Consider the following 19,655-nt stretch of genomic DNA (forward strand, 5'->3'; position numbering starts at 1 on the left):
TTTAAAACACAAATATTTAGATATGAGCACTAAAGCAGTTAAAAATAAATAACAAATTTAAAAAAAAAAATACTTTTAAATATAAAAATAAAATTGTCATTGTAAAAGAATACAAAAATAACTGAAGTAATTAAAATAATTATTTTATAATAAAAAATACTTAAAAATTTGGCAATACCCTTATTAAAAAATTCAAATTTATTAAAATACCTTGGAATAACAACAAAATTTTTGTATCAACTTGAATTTTATTAATAATTTTTAGAAAATTATATTAAATTGTATTTTATCTTTGTCAAAGTTTCCTGCAAATTAATTTTTCGTCATTTAACAATTTATTTATAAAATTCACATTTGACAAAGCGTCTTATCAGCCTAAGCCCTTGTAATAAATATTTAAATTGACCAAATTATGTGTTTCAGATTTTGAAACAAATTACCGAACTTACATCACTGCCATCGTTGCTTGTACTTGAAGATTTTCTCCGCGGCGACGCCACTGGAGTTCCTGAGTGTGATGAGTTTGGCGGCAGAGGTGGCGGCCCGCCGATGGCATAGTGTTGCGGCGAGTCGGTGAAGCGCAGGGGCCTCGAGTCGAGCGACAAAGGCGTCCGAAGGTGCCTCGTCGGCCCGTGGTAGGTGTTGTGCGGGTAGCCCGAGACGGTGGAGAACTCGTAGGCGGGCGCGCCTTCGCCGAACCACCACCGACGCTCATCCACTTCCTCCTCGCCCCTGAATAAAATAATTGAATTAATTTGATGCAGGTCAATTGAACATAATTATTTAAGATATATTTTTTTAATTCAACTGTGAATTTGAGTCCATTGGAATGATAAGAAAATCAATTCGACCATTAAGAAAAAGAAAACTAGGGTTAAAAAATTCCAAAAATTATATTCTATTTTTCTATTTTTTCTCTCGATAAAATGACTTGCAACTTTTTTGCTCTTTTAAGAATTTAATTTTGATTTTTATCAACAATAGTCTAGAATCAAAAATAGATTTATTTTACTATTTAAATTACAATTTTGTAATTTTTATATAATATCATAATTTTTTTCTTATAATTTAATTAAAGATCTTTCTCTGCATTTTAAATAATAAGAACTTTGAAATTCAAAGAATTTTATAGTAATTTTGATTATTATTTTCTACTTTATTTAAGCTTTCCAGAATGATGAAATCTGGATGTATTTTTCACCTGTCCGGATGTAATTTGGGGTGAATTGCAGAGACATTGGACAGCCGGACGTCGTAACCAGCGGCCACTCCGGCCATCATTGCCGCCATGTTGTACAAAACCATCTCGACGAGGGACAATTTGGGCTTCTTCTCGGCGCCGTTGTAAAGAGTGGCGATCGGGATGAGCGGTTTGGCTCCTTGCGGGTAATCCACCCACTCGTTCTCTACGTAGTCTGAAATCGAAGAATTTCGAAGAGAAAAAAAAAATTAGTAAACTGGGAAATAATTGCAGGGTCCAAGTCTGGCGGCTAAAAGGGTTGAGAAAGAGCGTTTAAAAAGCCAATTGTAACATTTATCTTGCGCTGAAAATTGGATTAGAAATTTTGAATTTGTGTTAAAAAAGGGGTGGGATTTTGAGACTACTAGAAAGGAGCATGCAAAGGTGCGAAACTAGTAAAAGACTTACTGTACGAGTGTAGGCACTCCTGCGAATAGCCTGCACGTAAGCAAACAAGAGTGAACGTTTCAATCAAACTGTGCACAAAATCAAAACCAAAAAAGATCAAAAGCGAAATCAGAGTTATATGTGATAAAACTTTCGACCTGATTCGAAGTGAATATTTTTTAAAAATTATTATTTTGAAATAAGTAGCAGAGACGGACGGATAAATCGTTAGGCCAACACCAACCAGCAGAAATTGTATAATTTTTTTTTTTATTCCAACACCAGAATTTTTTTAGAATTTTTTTGCCCGTGAAAGAATCTGGTTGGGTACCTATTTCCTGTAGAGTTCCGATGTTGACCACTCCTCCTTCGCGGGCGGCGGCGGCCACGGCGGCCGCGTGGCTCCGGGCGTGTTTCTCGAGGTTGGGAGCGCTTTTGCTCCACCGCTTGTGGCCTCCGTCGGCCACCCGGGTAAAGATCTGACTTCGTTCCCTTTGGTGCAGCGTGCTCGGCCCCCAAGTCTTGCCTTTAACCCCATCGGCAGGGACTGGTGGAACGGATCATTAGAACAACAAATTTTTAACAAAAGTATTAAATGTTTTGAGTCTGGCCGGTGTGAGTTTCAGGTCGATGGAAATCAAATTTAGCTTAAAATAATAAAGGGGTGCAAAAAATGAAAACAAAATCGGGTAAAATAAAACATAAAATGTTGATATTTGTGTCTTTTTATAAAATAAAAGTCTACTACATGAAGGCTCGCTTTATGTGGCAGCACAACAATAATTTCGATATGGCTCTCAACTACTCGCTAGCAAAATTAAATTAAGCACAACAGATTCATCCTTAAAACTGTGTAACAACCAAATTTTGACATGCCGACGGATGAATTTATAAATGAAAATCATGCCGGAAAGAAAGACAATTGCAGATGATGGCGTGAAATTTTTCTTTGAAATTTTTATATAAACTTATATTTTAAATACCACACTTTCCTAACAGTTGCCTATAAGTTCTAAAATATATATATTTTTTTTGGCATTAAAAATAACTATTATATTTATGCAGCTTAAAGAATCGTGACGTGAGTTTTTCTGACGGTTGTGTGGTCGGGGGTGGCGAACTCTGACTGTGGTACTTACGTGCAATGGCCCTGAACCGCGGAATGCTCGGAGAGCCCGGCGGACTGTTCGGGCTCGAGGCGGTGCGCGCTTTCCTCTCCATGCCCCCTGTGTGCTGAACGGTGATCGTGTGGCGGAAATCTGCGGAAATTCAAGGGACCATTTTGCAAAACTGAGCGGAGATTCTCGCTATAACTTTACTCTAGATTAGCTCAGGGGGTGCGATTGAATTACGTAAAAGCAGACCACGACCACACTTAAAAAGCTCTAAAGCACTCGTTTTTAGGGCGAGGGATGGAATAATTGAAATAGTTATCAACTCTCACTCAAACAACAAGGTTGGTTATAAAAGTTAATATCGAGGCATCAACTAGAAAAGGTAATTTCATTTAACAATTATAAACTTTGGATTAATTTTTATTATCCAAAAATTTCCAGTTGACTGATAAAAATTAAACCCTACCTTATTTTGAATAAAAAAATATTAGGAGGTTAATTATTGTCAGTTTTAACAGCCAAATATTAAATTGGAAAGCCTTTGGTCAAGGCAATTATTTTGTAGACTGCTTTTGAGGAGTTTTGTGAGAGAAACAAAAACCAGGTGCGTTCCGAAGTCTAAAAAAAGCTCAAAACCTGCACGTGTTATTAAACCGTTTTTGTAAAAAACAAACGAACCACAACCATAATTTCTCAGGAAAACCACACAACCATCACCAGTAATTGCGTAATTAATCAAATACAACAGTTTTACACATATATTAAAAGCCAAAAAAAAGGAGACGTCATGGGGGAAGAGTATACAAAAATTATAAAAATAACTTTACAATAAAAGGGAGAATTGATTTTGTCTAAGAGAAAAAAATCAGGTATTAAGGAAATGCAGCACAAACAAGGGGGTGAAGCCACACAACAACAATCATCATCATATTGTCATTTGAAAAATCCGAAGCGCGGTTTCTCCGTCTTTTTAGCGGCCGACGAGGAGGCGGCGGCCTCCGCGGGGGCGGCGGCGGCGGCCGCCCCCTCGTCGGGCGACGCGAGCAGCCCAGGGAGGTCGTCCGAGGAGGTGCTTTGCTCGAGACGGGTGTGCGCGTTCGCAAAGGTGGGCGAGAGCAGCCGCCTGAAAAACCCACCCGAGGGAAAACTGATGCTCTGGCCGGGCTCCTTCTTCAGCTGCTTGAGGCGCGACCGCTTGAATTTGCCCTTGCGCTTGAACGGCGTCGGCGTCGACTGCTGCTGCGCCGTCATCATCATGTGCAGCTCGCGCTGCAGCAGGTCGAACTCGCGCGCCTTCAGCTCCTGCTCCTTCTCCAGCAGGTGCTGCTCGAATATCCTCTGGTGCAGCTGGGCTTTGCTCAGTTCCTCTTCCCGACATCGCAGCTCCTGAAATTTTCAGTTATAACTTTAAAATTTTTGTTTCCTGACATAATTTTATTGGAAATTTTTACATTTTTATAGGTTTTGTAAGAAATTTACAACGTTCGAAACGTGGAGGGTGGAAATGTGATTCCTTTGGTAAATACTTAAAAGGGTTAGTCATTTTTTCAAAATCATCTTTTTATCACAGTTGGTCTAGTTAAATAGGGTTTTCATCTCAATAGAATCTGTTTCAATTCAAAAATTTTGAAAAAAGTTCTAAAATAAAAAAAATTAAATACAAATATCTATTACTAATATTGCTAAAATTTAATTTAAAAAAAGGGTTGATCAAGGATTTTCAAGAAATTTCATATCCAACAAAGTTTCAACATATTATTTATTTTGTTTTTGGGAAAACATGTGTAAACTATACATTAAATATTTAATTCGCCAACAGTACTAGAAGAAGGAATGTACTAATTGAATTTAGTCATTTTATTTACAGCAGTTTATAAAAATAGCAGACAAAATATATATAAACAAAAAGAAAAACTTTTATTTTAATTATGACCTTCCTCTCCGATAGATTGTGACTTTCAAAAATTCAAAGCAATATGATGCTATTTTATTATTAAATAAAAAATAAATAAATATTTTTTATCTACTTTTATAGTTAAAAAACAAATAAATCCTAATTTCTGATATAGTTTTAACAAAATGCTGTTAAAACGGTTAAAATTAAAAAGAAATTATTAACTTTAAAATACATAAATATTATACCCATTTGAAAACTTCATAATACTGTTCTATCAATATATTATTTACAGAATATGCAAGATATTTCTGAAGAAATTAATCTCAAGACTAAATAATGATTTTCTTTTCAACGTCAGTTTCATTCTTTTTGCCCCAAAGGTAGACGAGAGCTCTCTGAAAAAGGGGTGGCGTGTGTTTTCTTTTATTTATGTACATGAATTAATGATAAAACGTCGGCGCCCTTCCTGAAAGATGCATGCACTTGCCCCACATTGAGAGCTAAGCTAAAACACCTAGAGGGCTGTTTTAACTTAAAACTCACCTCCTCCCGATTACGACATGCCTTTCAATCGAAAAGAAGAAAAACGATGGCGGTGCATTAATTAAAAAAATTTAAAAACTTCCATTTATTTTAAAATGGAAATCGTTTTGAAAATTAAAACATAAGCGCAGTGCAAGTGAATGAGCCGAATTCTGCGATTTGACGAAAATATTAAATTGATTTGTTAAAATTTAAAATTACCGTTTCTTTTTTTCGGAGTCCAGTGAGGACGTCTTCTATTTCTACTCTCCAGTTGTCCTGCATCGTGTGGAAGCTCTCATGTGGCGTTTTCGTAAACGTCGAGTGGACGATGCCATCCAGCGCTATCAGGATTTCCTCAAAGGAAGGCCGCATGTGCGGATCCGGCGCCCAACAGTCTGTGAAAAAATTAATAGAAATTAATTGGCAAATACAAAAAAAGTAAAATAAAATCAGACCTTCCATGAGTGCTCGCCACGGTTCGGGGCAGGTTGTGGGGATGTGAAGGGTTAGTTTATTTACAGCAACTCCGTAGGCTACGGTGAATGTGTCAGTTCCTTTGTAGGGAGTTTCGCCAGTCAGAAGTTCCCAAAGTAAAACGCCGTAGCTGCAAATACGGGTTTATTGCTTATTTGTCAAAAGGAAACGTTATTCATTCAGCAGTTTTTTATTCTTTTGGATAATATCCGCATTATTATCGATCAAGCTGACCAGCCGATTCTTAAAAATTTCTAATCAGAAAAAAGATAAAACAATTTGTTTTAAAAAAAAAAAACACACAATTTGAAAATATTCAACTGACGTAATAAATTAAAATAAAATTTAAAAAAAACAGAAGTGAACGAAAAATAGTTTTATATTCACACAAAAAAAATACAGATTGAATAAAAACAAACATTTAATAAACAAATCATGAAAATTTTCGTAATTTTCATCATCATCTCTGCGATTGCCAAAATTTTAAAATATCTCTAATCAATTTCAAAATTTAAAGACAATTTCTTTCTCTTACCTCCAGACATCACTAGCTTTAGAAAAGGTCGAGTCGCGGATGACCTCTGGCGCCATCCAAGCGTAGGTGCCCGCGGCCGACATCCGCGTCGTCTTGTACACTTCGCGGGCCAGTCCGAAATCCGTGATCTTGAGCGTCTTGAACTGCAGGTCTTCATTTTCGATGGGTTCGCTTAATAACACTGCGGACAAAAAGGAAAAAAGGCTTGGTTAGAAATAAATAATAATAAATAATTAACAGCTGCATGTTCAGGCAGGTCGGTGGTTTTGCAGTAATCGCTAATTACACTGGAGGATAACAAATGCTCAGTTGCTTTATATTGACCGTAAAAAGGATCTGGAGGCGATTATTCACGTCTCGGGTGTCACAACTACGAGGCGATTTGCATGCCAACGAGCTGAAGCGACGTGGAAGATGCATTTTGTGCACTTAATCAATCCTTCAACTTGGACTTGCGCGACCAGTGATTTACGGTCCAATAAAGAAATCGACTGGTCTCATTTACATCAGAGCAGGTTGAAAAGCAATTAAAAAGATTGAGCAGTGAAAATCATTCAGTGTCAAAATGTTTATATTAAATTTACGTATATGTAAGAATAACGTTAAATTTGAAAAAATTACTGAAAGTATTATTGAATAAATTAAAATGAGCCAAACAAATAAAAACCAGAAATTCACTTGAAACTGCAAAATTTAATGATAGTGAATAATTTTTACGCAATTAAGATTTTGTTTCAAGAAATTGATCATGGAAATGAAGAGTTCGGGCTTTTCCTCGTTGCGAAAATAGTTTTTAATAAAAAAAAATGGCTCTTCCAGTTTCGGTCACGGTCTGAGCAAGAAAAATACAAAAAAAAAATCAGCAAAATTGAAAAACAAATTTTTGTAATGATTGAATATTATGAATTAAAAAACGAATTGCAATTAATAATCCTTTGAAACTTTTTTCTAAAAATGACATTTTGAGGACTTTTTTAACTCAAATTATCCTAGAATGTCACGTCATTTTACGCGCAAAAATTAATTATCCTTTAAATTTAGAAATAAATTCAAATTTTAATTTCTCTTCCACAGACTTTTTTAAATTCGCGAAACTAAAATTTTAACCACATCTCGCTTCATGAGCAGGAAACGAGTTGGAACATGTTCAAACTTCAAGTTGGGGCGGCAGTGCAGCAGTTCTGCAGATACTCGGGTCCCGGGGGAGCGATAGGTAGGCAACCGACACGACACCCCGGCTTAAACGGCCCCTTAACTTTGCAAAAGCCGCTGCTTTCGACGAGCGAAATTTGATTGAAAAACTTCGTTTGCAAGCTTGTTACGTGAAAGATCCATTCGTTGTGCGGTTCTTTGTTTTGACGAGTTCGTGACTGCGCGTAAATTAAATTTGCGAGCGGCAAACAAAGAATGGAAACGCACGACAGAGAGGCGCATTGTTAGTTATTTCGTCATTGTTTTCATTTTGCATCTCTTTTTGTTGTCGCAGCTGAATACGGACGAGCGGGGGTTGCTTTTGCTAAATAATGCGCCCCCTTTTGTGCGCCCTCTGTCAATCAGGAGCTTGCAAAAATTTCAATCAATGGAGAGAGAGAGAAAAGGGGGAGGGAAATCTGTAAGTACATTCAAATTTATAAATAAACAACAATATTTAAAAAAAAATTTAAATTTTAAATATAGTTTATGAACATTTTGTAAGAAAATAAATATTAAAAATTTTAAAAGTTTTAGTTGATATTATTAATTTTATTTAAATACTGGGCTTTAGCAAGTTTAATTGTTATATATTTGAGCCAATTTAATCAAAAAAATTTAATTTGAAATAGAGGGACGGTTATTAAGCAATTCATTTTAAAAATGATAACTTATATTTTACAGGATTCAATTTGCCAGCTTATTTCAAGATTAAGAGATTAAATTTCAAATACATACATTCCTGAAACCAAGTTAAATTTAAAATATCTTTTTAACTTTTCAGATAATAATTTAATCATCTTATTCTAAACAAAATTATTCACTTTTTTGGATCAAAAATATTTAACGATTTTTCCTTTGTAAGAAAAACCATCTACGAGGGGGATGTTGGTTCAGCTTTAAAATGAGGGGTTGACGGTGACTTTTTCTCCAAACTCGGCGGGTTTGTTTGTTTACCTTGTCCCCAGGGATGAACTGACACTGCAAAATAACGCGGGCACGTGACCTTAAGCAAGCACGCGGGTCCTTTCACGGAAGCGAAATTGAAAACGATGAAAAGGTTTTTCAGTGCAGACATATTAGAATTCCAATCGGGCGGCAGATGAGCGGAATTATTAAAGCGCTCGTTTAATCTGATGGCCTTTTACCTGAAGCGGGAGAACGAGCGAGCGAACGAACGAGCAATCGATTCGCGAATCGCTTTGCGGCTCAGCTTCCAGCACAGCCAGCAGTGCCAGCAGCCGGATTAACTTTCCGCAAGCAGAATCATTAACTATTTTCGCTTTCACATTTCAGTAATATAATATCATATTATTTAAAAACATTAACCTTAAAAAATATTTATTTATTGCATTTTTTATACACTATTCTTAATTTTAAAGTTATTTTAAATATAAAATAATTTTTTATTTAAACTACCAAAGTTCATTGTTTATTATAATAATATAGTATCACCTTCTAAATTCTAAACTGTAGCATAAAATTTTACTTTGTAATAAAAAAATATTGATAAACAATAATTTGAACATGATGTTGACTATGTGCATGGATCAAATTTAAAAAAAAAATTCCAGCTCCGAGATCTCCGAGTTTTTCTTTCTCTGAATCATTAGAAATATTTATAATCATTCATGTAAATCAAAAGGGTTAAAATATGGTATTGTGATACTTTGCAAAAAGTTGTACATACATATTTAAAGTAAAGAAATGCTTATCAATTTTCATAATACAAACTGCAACCTTTATTATTTTGAAAAAAAAAACAATAAAATTAATTAAAAAGACGTATATAATAAAATTTAAATTTAACTATATAATTAAGAAAAAAATTATAACATTTCTCATTATCAGACTTGAAAATTAATATGAATACCTAGAAAATCTTCCCCGCCTAGTTTAAGAGAAAAAGAGTTCCATTGCATTGAAAAAAATCAATAACGCGCCACTGTCTAAACAACTTTGTGGGCCATCTGCCTCGGTCGTTCGAGCACCCACTCGGCGTCAACCACGCGAAAGTGGAATTTTTTGCAAGCAGATGTGCGTTTGTGTCTCTGTCGATCCCGGCGGACTTGACGCATAATTAGATTAGCTCGGGCCATAAAACGAAACGTATTTATGCCGACATCCACGCAAATCGCCCCCGGGAGGGATGCAGGGCGGAACGGCCGTCCGGAGGGTTGTCGTCGCAGCAATTCGCGTTTATCTACTATCAATTTTGCACGGCAACAGGAGGAAAGTCGAATTTGAGGCGCAATTGTCCGACAGGGGAAAATTCTAGCACGCAATTCGAAAAGTCTCTGTGGAAACATAAAAATAATGGGGAAATCTCATAAATTTTATGATGATTAAACAAAAATGAAAAACTTTCACAAATATTTGGACTTGAAAAATAAAACCAAATTTTAGATCCATAGAGATGAAACGTTAAAAATTGTTGTTTAGAGCTGAATATTTAATTAAATCAGTCATTATTAATTTTACTATTTCGGTGCTCGAGTAACTTTTTGTTAACGGTTTTTTTTACCCAATTAAAAAATCATCCAAAAAAGCATCGAATTAAAAAAAAAAATTATTGAAGATGCATGGATTTTTCCCTATTTCCAAATTTAATCGTGAATAACGCTTCAAAAAGTCCCAATAATTAATTTACCTCACATTTAAAATTAATTTTACACTTTGTTTTTTTTTAGTGCATATTTTGTTATTTTGTTATTTTGTCATTTTTTTATAAAAAGCTAACAATATTATAAACCTTTTTTTTCAATTCTAATTTGGATACTTTCCTAAAGTTCAAAGTCAAGTATCAAATGTGCCGTTTGACCGACAATTCCTTTCATAATATTTCTTTCTTCCTTTCATTCTGATCTCGACCAAGCAGAACCTGAAGAGGAAACAAAAGGACTGTCTTCTTAAATCATCTCGGATTTTCCTTCCAACCGCAAGCCGCAGCAATGCAGGAAGGTCTTCGGCCGTTTGTTTGTAATCGAACGCGGCAGCCTCTATTAATTTTAAAAATAAATTTATTATTTTTCTTTCCGATCCCACCCAGGACGCCGACAAAAAATAATCGAAGCAAATCCTTTCTTTGATCTTTTAATTTTCCCGCGCCTTTTAATTTGGCCGCCTCCGTTCGTAAATCGCCAAATAACGCCACAAATTGAGAGGCATCAATTATTATTCTCACCCCAGATGTACCTTTTTTTATTTAGATAAATATTTAAAGAAAAAGGAAAATTTTGATGCGGCGCAATTGGCTTGAATTCGCGGCTATCTAGGCCAATTCGAAACGGACGCGGCTGAATTAGCAAAGCGACACTCTGGCCACTTTATTTTCAGTCGCTTCTTGGGGTCACATGATGTTATAATGTGAACGGTATAATCACGCAGTGATCAGTGTGCGACCCTTTGCGCCTCGAAACAATTTAGTTAAGAGCCGGTGTGATTTTAAACGGCAATTGCTTTCAATTTAAAATTGAAATATGGAAAATTAGCATAAAAATAAATACAAAAGAAATATTATCGAATTTACTGTAAATTTTTCTACATTGAGTGAAGTAAAAAAATAAAAAATACATTGATAAAAGAGTGGATACAACTTTTAATTAGCTTTATAATTAACAAAGCGAAGTCATTGATTCAGTATAAACCAACAATTTTGTATTTGTAGGAAGCGAGAGATTCATTCTTAACTTATTTTTAGTATTATTATTTATTCAATTTTGATAAATTCTTTTGAATCTAATTATAAAAAGTAACGTGCCCAAGATATTGTGGATATATCTTTAAAATATTAATAAGTAATAAACATTAGTGTTGCGTTGGTTGAATTTATTTATTTTCGAATAAAAGAGCTCCACTCACCAGAAGCATTTCATGAGTGGCGATTTATAAGTTTAAGAATATAAAATTAAAATAATGAAAATATCAAAACAATTACAAAAAACACTGTTAAACTTAATTATTTCTTTTAACAAGTTTACTCTAAAAAAATGGATAAATAAAAAACTAACTATTATTGCTTATATTAAACATGATCTAAAGCTTAAACAACAAAACTAATATCTTATTTTCAATAGTTCAATTTGTTCATATTTTAACTCCTCGGTCCAATTTTATCTTGTATTAAAGCAAAAGTCACGTGCTTCATTCATTCAGTCAATCAAAGATGAAACTCATATTCCCGTTCTATATTCTCTAATGATTGTTTTTCTTCATTTCCATTTTTTTTTTCATAATTTCCAGCAATTTTTTTAATAACCAGAACTAATTTGTGATTGTCGAGCTAAATAATTTAAACCACCGAAACAATACTTGTAGAAAAAAATAACCAATACTCTTAAGCAAAAAAAAAAAAAAAAATATTAAATAATATTCACTTTTATAATTTGCGATTTTTTTTTATCATCAGCCCATAAGTTGGAACAAAAATTGCACAATCACTGCACGTGCGTGGGTGAGAGATTTCGGCGGGTGATCTGTCTGAAGTCTGAACACATGAACACGGCGCAATAGACGCGCACATGAACAGTTATGTTGTGACACCAGCGAGAAAAAAAAGAGCGGCTGGCAATCATCAGCAACGGGTTAAGTTTCCTTTCGCAATCGTCCAAGTAATGCACTCTTGTAAGTGAAACAAAGGTGTTGGTTGCCCTGGCGCGAAAATTCCGTCGGGTGAAAGCTCCGGATTTTTTGGACGGCCAAACTCCTCCGCCCTCCGACCGGATCTGCCAATTTAATTGAGCGAAATTTCTTCAAATTTATCGCACCTGCCAATCTGCCGCATTCCGGAATTACTTGATTGCATTTTTGCAAAGGTACCGTTAAGTTTTGAGGCCAAGTTTGCAAATTTTGACCCTTTGAAGAATGTGACGAGTTTTTGAGACGGGTATCATTTATTATTATGCCGGCGGTGCAGGCGCGCTTCTGCGATAGCGGCTTTATCAAATCACATGACTCGCCAAACGTCAACAGAAGAAACAAGAGAATGCAACACTCGGTTTTCCTCCTACGGTCGCAACGCGTTAAGTTATTTAAGAAAAAATATGAACTTGTATTTTCCAAGTAGATCATATCATTTTAAAATCGTTCAAAACCAAGCCGAGTTCCCATGTTATCTGAATTATTCATTACAAACCATGAAAAATCGTAGAAATTAATTTAAACATCAATTTTAACTTTTTGGGAATTTAATTTTTTAAATATTGGCTTCATTGATATTGAAATTTTAGAAAGAAAAATAGATTTTCTTAATTCCAGAAAATTTTCCTTTTTTTATGGAGTTTGATGAATTAAATAAATAAGACGTTTTCACTGCACCTGTCCACTTAATAAAATTATTTGCAAGGTTATATGGTCGGATTTGAAACAGACCAAATATAATGTACTATGAAACGGACTCTAACTATTATAATTATTATTATTATCTAATCATAAAATGGGAACCGAGAGTTAATAAGAGCAGGTTTCTGATTAAAACTAGTAAGCGGCCAAACAATAATAAAGCATAATATTCTTGTGAATTATTCCTTTTCTTAACTTCGATTTCTAAAAAAAGGTGGTAAATTAATGATTTAATATCTTTTTTCCTGTAAACATTTTCATAAAACTTATATGCGTTGTTCCACGTTGTTCTATCCCTCAAATGTTATGGTTTTCATAATAATTTTTGTGAATATTTGATATAGTCAAAGATTATTAATATTTATTTCAATTTGGGCCTTGTGGTACCGATTTTGCAACTTAATTTTAACATTTTTTATAAATATTCAAGTTTTTTTTTTAAATTAAATAAGAATTTTAGGTGAAATAAAAATATAACGAAAAATAGATGATAATTAATCATTTTCATAAAAAAAAAAATCAGTGATTTAGGCTGATTAGAAGCGAAATTTTTTAAATATAGGCAGTTTTCATTAAATAGATAAATTCTAAAATCGCCATTTTAACTAATATATATTATTTTTAATTTTTAAATCCAAAAATTTTAGGTTACAACCTTTTCAGCTAAAAATTACTTAATCAGATTTTTCATTTTGAAAAAAATTCATTTATATAATATGTAACAAAATTTGATGGTGGCTAAGCCGGCGCTCAAGGCGTTGACCCGGCGTGACACGTGCCCTGCCCGCGAGTGACCATTTTCACTCAACTCACCCCGCAGTGCGCCATTGTTTGTGTGTTTTTAAGTCTATGACGCGGGAGTGTGTGTGTGTGTCGGCGGCGGCATCGGCACTCGGATCGATTTCGAACACTGACCCACATCTACCTGCAGACGCTTCTGCTTTGGGCACGTTGCGTGTGCCTGCGGAACGTGCGCCGCGATCGATAAATAAAATTATAATAAATTCATCAACAGGAAAAAAAACACGTGTGTGCACTCGAGTGTGCGACATGCACACTGTGATTCCTCTCTGTGCAGCTGGTTTTAATTATTCATGCTGCGGCCGCCCTCGAACGAGTTCCACACACATGCGACCAATAAAATTTGCATTTAATTAAGTAATATCATAATTTTATTTGTATATCTGCTGGAAGTAATTTTTATAATTAAATTCCATCAGTAAAAATTTTCTGTACGATCGTTGCAAGTTGCAATTTAGCAGTAAAATTTAATTCATTTCATCGAATATTTCATTGAATTATAAAATAAAAAATAAGTAAACTAATGAATGAATCTGAAACAACAACGTATAAAGTAATTTGTTAAATCAATCATTATGAGTCACTTGGTTACAATTTTTATTTAATTTAAATACTCATAATCTTGTACAGTATATTTCATTTATTACTTAAAAAAAGGAGAAAATAAGAGGATAAAAATAAAATTTATTAAAGCATATTTATAAAATATATTTTATTATTATTTTAAATAAATAAACAAAAATCTAAATTTATCTTAAAAAAATAGACTATTAAATTGTTATTTTGTATAATTTAAAGCAACAAGTAAATAAGTAGATTTCTTTGCTTAGAATAAGCAGGGCGATTTGGAAATCCTGTTTGCGAGGAGCCGCATTCCTTCGGACGGGTTTGTTTCTTCTTCTTCTCGGTGCTGCTTCGTTCTTGGGTCGCGTACGAACCGTTTTTATGTTATTATTATTTGTTGGCTCGACGAGAGTGCGTTACACACATCTTTGGCAAACGAGATGAAAAATCAGGCGGAATAATAGATGGGCGCCTTTGTGCGCAGCGGCTCCCTGCTGCGATCAGATTTATGGCGCGATTCCGCTGCCAATTCTAATTGAAGTCTACGAATATTAATGAAAAGGAGAAAATCTAATATGCTTGGTTGTTCTTTTCTCTAGATTTTTGTCTTGATTAGGAATTAAAATTATTGGGAGCTAAAACAAAATAGTGATTTGGCTTCGAAATAAATTTGAATCAGTTTTGGTCTTTCTAAATTTTATAATATCAAATCATTAATTTTAAATTTATTTTAGTATTTGCTTCTTAATTGCATTGATGATGTATTTCAGGTAGAGAATATCAACAAGCAGAATTGTCGTGTAAATAATTTGATTTATTTCTGTAAAAATTATTTATTTTATTAAATTATGATGGTTTTCTTTATATTATTCCATGTTGTATTTTTTTTTTTTTGAAACTATTATTTGCATGTTAATAAAACATCTCTAATTTCATTTCAAACTTGCTTAAGATTAAAATTTAATCCAGATCGATGAAAATTCTGTTCCAATTTAGCTTTTTATAGAAGTTTAAAATAGATTTTAATTTAATAGAAGCACCTCATCCCATCTATCAGCAATTTTACTGTATTTGTTTGGATGCTTTTTGAAATAATATGCAGATGAGGCAGCTGCGCGGCAGGCAGACTTCACGGTGCACTGACTCTGCACCCTCTCGCAGCGAAAACAATGGCACACGCTTTATCGGTCGGTGCCATTTCACGCTGCTTGCCGCGCGACACTGAAAACTTTCCTGCTCCTTCGCGCCGGAAGTTTTTGCTTAGCCAGAGGTCAAATTAAAACGCCAGGTGCAAATTGCGTCCGTCGAGGAGCACAAATTGAAAAAGAGTTTAAAAGGAAGTGAAATTTAAGAAGGCTTTGTTATAATAAAATTAAATTTATTTCGCGTTTAATTAGCACTTCGTATCCGGACACGTGCAGGCAGGTTGAGATTGTGAAATCTGATTAAAAAAAAAACTCGATTTGTCTGGAATTATATTTTTTAAGCTCTGCTTCCATTACTTTAGCCTGGTTTAAATTCGTAAAATTTTACAGTTTTCAATAAATATGGTGACATTTTAAAATTAAATTTTAGAAAAGGGTCGTTCTTTGATAAAAAAAAAAAAAAAAATTAAATGTCTAACTGTAAAAATATGTTTAAAAAAAAAAATCTTAAAATTTAGCATCTCCTAAAAAAGTTTTATTGCCATGAAATTTGATAAAAACTTGATCAAATGATTGTAAAAATATGATAACATGACGTTACTGACTAAAATAGTCAGACAAATAGTACAATTTATTGTAATTTGTAATCAATTTTTTTTTAAAAATTATTTTTTCACTTACAAATATTGCAATAAAAAAATGAGAAATATTAATTAATCAAACGAGTCAGTCAACAGCTTCCTTCATACTGTGGTTTTGCCATAAATTTCCAGGGCAAAGATGATTTTTAAGAAAAATCACAATAATCTTCCAACAAGCTAGGTCCTGTTTATGCTTCTTAATAAAAATAATAAAAAAATTATTGAACTAAAAAAATTATTATTATTTTGTTCGTTTTTTTAAACGTATGCAATTAAAAGTGTATTTATAATACAATTTCCTTCTTAAATTATTTATATTAATTATTTTTCAAGACTGATGTATTCGCGGAAAATACGCCGTGTAGATCCTGCTCTGCGAAGTTGCTAATTGAATTTTTTATTCATTTCGCAAGCCACTGAATCCGCATTGGCACCACTCACCGAATTTATGGCCAAAGAAAAAAACTGCTCCGCTGAGAAATTGACGCCAACATTCTCCGCCCGCGAAAGAAATTCCCGGCATACTCGCATTCCGATCGACCCAACATGTGGGAGATCGAACGCAATTACTTCTTTTCTGTACATATATAATTATGAGAGAGATTCTCGCTGGAAAGAAATTTCCCAACCGGGAGGGTAATTATCCGCGGCGGTGTCAACGGCGAATTCCTTTCGCAACGAACGAGAGAAAAACGGGGCGACGACAACTTTTCTTACTTCTGTTTGTTCCCGTCGGTTTTTTTCTCTCACCGTGTTTAATTTGAAAGATAGCGCGAGGAACAAAAGGAGAGCAGAGAAAAAAATGAAAGGTGTAATTTTATGAAGAAAAAAAATCAGCCACGGAGAAATTGTGTAAATAAAGAGACGAGGACAAACGATAATCAGTGGCGTTTTGCAACAAGAGGTCATTACTGCTGTGCGGTCGGACAAACTCAAGAGCATTGCTCCGGTACATAAAAATTGCATCATTTACGACGCCCAGCTGGCTTAAGTGTTACAAAGAATTATACAGACGGCATAAAAAGATTGAGTTTTTTTTAGCAGTTTGCAAGATTTGCTGCTTATGGAAGGAAAATAAAAACTATTGCAATTGAAATATTTTTCTGTTTAAAAATTTTAAGATGTAATTTGCAAGATTTTGGATAGACTAGTGAAATGTGTTCAATTTGATATTCTGACGATGGATGTAACCGAACTTGTGTCAATCCAAATTAAAAAAATTAATAATATTAAAAAAATCTTTTTGTAATTTTAATAAACACTCAAAATACTGTTTAGAGAGTTTCAAGAATATTTTGGTTGCAATTTTTTTTTTAAATTAAATTAAATTTTTTAGCCTGAAATTTAAATTTATAGATTATCACGGACTCTTTTGGTTGAATTTGAATTTTTACAACTCCTCCTGTTTGAAAATGGTTTTTATAAATTTCATTAGAATCTTTTAAATTTGACTTATGATGTAAACAGTAAAAATATTACTTCCCATATTTCACATTTTATTTTACGTATACACAATATTTAATTTTCTATATATATGAAATTGTTGATAAGATTTAGAAAAAATCGGAAACCGAAGCAATGTTTTTCAAATTTCAACAGGAAATGGAGTGAGATTAATTAAATTTCCAGGAAATTTCATTTCCATTGATTGAAATAGTTAAAATGTTTTCATTTATTTTTAATATTTTAAAAAAAAATTATAAGAACAAAAAATAGGCATTCCTAGTAATGTAATTTAATATTATGAAATTTGTCAACCTCCATTATTTGGCTCTTTCTTTTTTTTCCTCTAATAAATCTCTGGCTTGTCTTTCCTCTGTTGGCAAAAAACTGCGAAATGCCCACCCCATTTTCCAGCCAATCTGGCTCCGAGCCGGCGTCGCGCTCACTTTCCCTTTTGACTCGAAAAGCCTTTTTGCGCGCCATTTGTCGGTCCGCCGTTAACAAAATGATAATGGTCCACAACACAAAAGATGGCCAGCTCGGTGGGCTTTTCCGCCGAAATGAAAAAAGGAATTGAATGAAGAAGGAAGTTCATCCAGCGTCCTTTAAAAGAGTTCTCTTGTCAGGCTCTGATGGAAGGAAAATTGAATTGAATAACATTTGAAACGCGCAAAAAATGTCGAAAAAATTGTAACATCTTGCAAGATTAAATAATGCGCAATTTGGTGATTATAAATTTTGATAAAATTGTTATCTCGAAAACAATTTTTATTATTATTGATGCTGCCTTTGTTTTTATTCTCTTTCAACCTTTAAAACAAAAACAAGTTAAAAAAATCATCACAATATTCAATATATAAATTTTAATTTGAACACATTTTTATTTTATTTTATATTGAATGAATCAAAATATAATTTTCCATGAATTACTCGAATAATCAACATTTCGAATATTAGTATTTTTTTTAAACTTGCGTTGTCGTCAAAACTACTTTGACCCACATTTCGCAGAAAAGGTTAAAATGTGCATTGTGATAATGAAAGTTCTCTCTCGTTATCACCTCAGGACGTCACCCATTGCACGCGGCCTTTCCTCATTCCTATCGGGCGTTTGTTTGGCCTCAAAGTCGCGGCAAAACAAACACCGGCGTGTCTCTTGAACGGATTTTTCTTCCTCCTTACTTTTCTAAGGAGAAAGAAATCGATCTGCTCTCTCAGCCGCACCCTTTTATCTTCCTTCATCATCCCCCGGCGACCGACCAAAACCTTGTTAACTCAGCCAATGTCTCCAGCTGATTGAATTTTTTCCCATCTGGTAATGGAACCGACAGAAAGAGAAAAGATGAGGCCCATTGTGTTTGCATTGGATTTTTTCGTTTGGCGTTATTGACGCCGTTTACAACGTGATTGAACTCGACACGTCTGTCAATGCTCAGTCAGTAACGAGTTTTAATCTGGGCCGCCAAATAAAAGGATATTTCAAGTGACATTTACGATTCAATCAATATTTGAAGAACATACCTTTTTAAATGGTAAACAAAAGCAATTTTTAAAAATTTGACAGGTGGATAGTCATTTAGGTAAAAAAGAATTTTTTTAGGAATTAATAAGATTCTATAAAAATGAGACTAATATTTTTATTCTCATTTAAGAGGGCACTAATTTTTAATTTAATTTCAAAGTCAATTTTTCCTCAAAAAGTTATTTGCTTGCAATTTTGCAAAGATTACCATGTAAGAGAATGGATTGATGAACGAATTAAAAAAATTTGTTTAGTCCTTTATACTGTAATCTACTCTCCAATCCCATTGAGGGACCTCAGGGTTTTTTGATCTGCAGCAAACGAAGATCTAAAAATAAATTTTTAACAACGCTTACTTTTAAAACTAATAATTAACACAATATCAAAATTTTATTTTATTAAATGCATAATGAATTTGAACTTAATTTTAAATATTAACAAAAATATTTAATTAATAAAAATAAATATACTAGCTAATAATTAAACATTACTATACTTTATTACATAAATTATAACATTATTCATATATTTAAAAAAATTTTAACAGCAAAATCCATTTCAGAATGATCAAAACATCCAAATTTATTTAAAAGTTCACAGGTGCCCTGGAAATTGTGAAACTAACATCAAACGATTTGGTTTCAAATATCTTTTGGAAATGGCACTCAAGTGTATTGACCAAATCGTTTGGTCCAAATGAACCAAGGTATAATAACGGCCATTAACGCAGACTGCGTTTTTATTTTCGCCTCAGCCGCCAGCAGCAGGGACTCGATACTGCCGGTCGAGTGCAATTCGATCCTGAACAGCTGTTTGTGGGTGACAGACAACTTGA

General features: G+C 33.8%; 1 protein-coding gene across 3 annotated transcripts in view; it reads right to left on the bottom strand.

Annotated features, from left to right (window-relative positions):
- Window positions 1-19,655, bottom strand: part of LOC132200817 (mitogen-activated protein kinase kinase kinase 10-like) — a 38,994-nt gene that overhangs the window by 4,951 nt on the left and 14,388 nt on the right. For 2 of the 3 annotated variants that reach the window (XM_059626552.1, XM_059626551.1), the window contains 9 exons: window positions 6,174-6,354; window positions 5,620-5,768; window positions 5,384-5,559; window positions 3,879-4,128; window positions 2,767-2,886; window positions 1,959-2,174; window positions 1,649-1,678; window positions 1,202-1,415; window positions 450-732 (listed from right to left, as the gene is read on the bottom strand). In XM_059626552.1, the coding sequence (XP_059482535.1) occupies window positions 450-732; window positions 1,202-1,415; window positions 1,649-1,678; window positions 1,959-2,174; window positions 2,767-2,886; window positions 3,879-4,128; window positions 5,384-5,559; window positions 5,620-5,768; window positions 6,174-6,354 (1,619 nt within the window). The remainder of the gene's footprint in view (window positions 1-449; window positions 733-1,201; window positions 1,416-1,648; window positions 1,679-1,958; window positions 2,175-2,766; window positions 2,887-3,878; window positions 4,129-5,383; window positions 5,560-5,619; window positions 5,769-6,173; window positions 6,355-19,655) is intronic. The other variant, XM_059626553.1, reaches the window with a different exon arrangement.

The sequence above is a fragment of the Neocloeon triangulifer genome, unplaced genomic scaffold, assembly GCF_031216515.1.
Source record: "Neocloeon triangulifer isolate White Clay Creek 2 clone unplaced genomic scaffold, ASM3121651v1 ptg000014l, whole genome shotgun sequence".
Lineage (NCBI taxonomy): Eukaryota > Metazoa > Arthropoda > Insecta > Ephemeroptera > Baetidae > Neocloeon > Neocloeon triangulifer.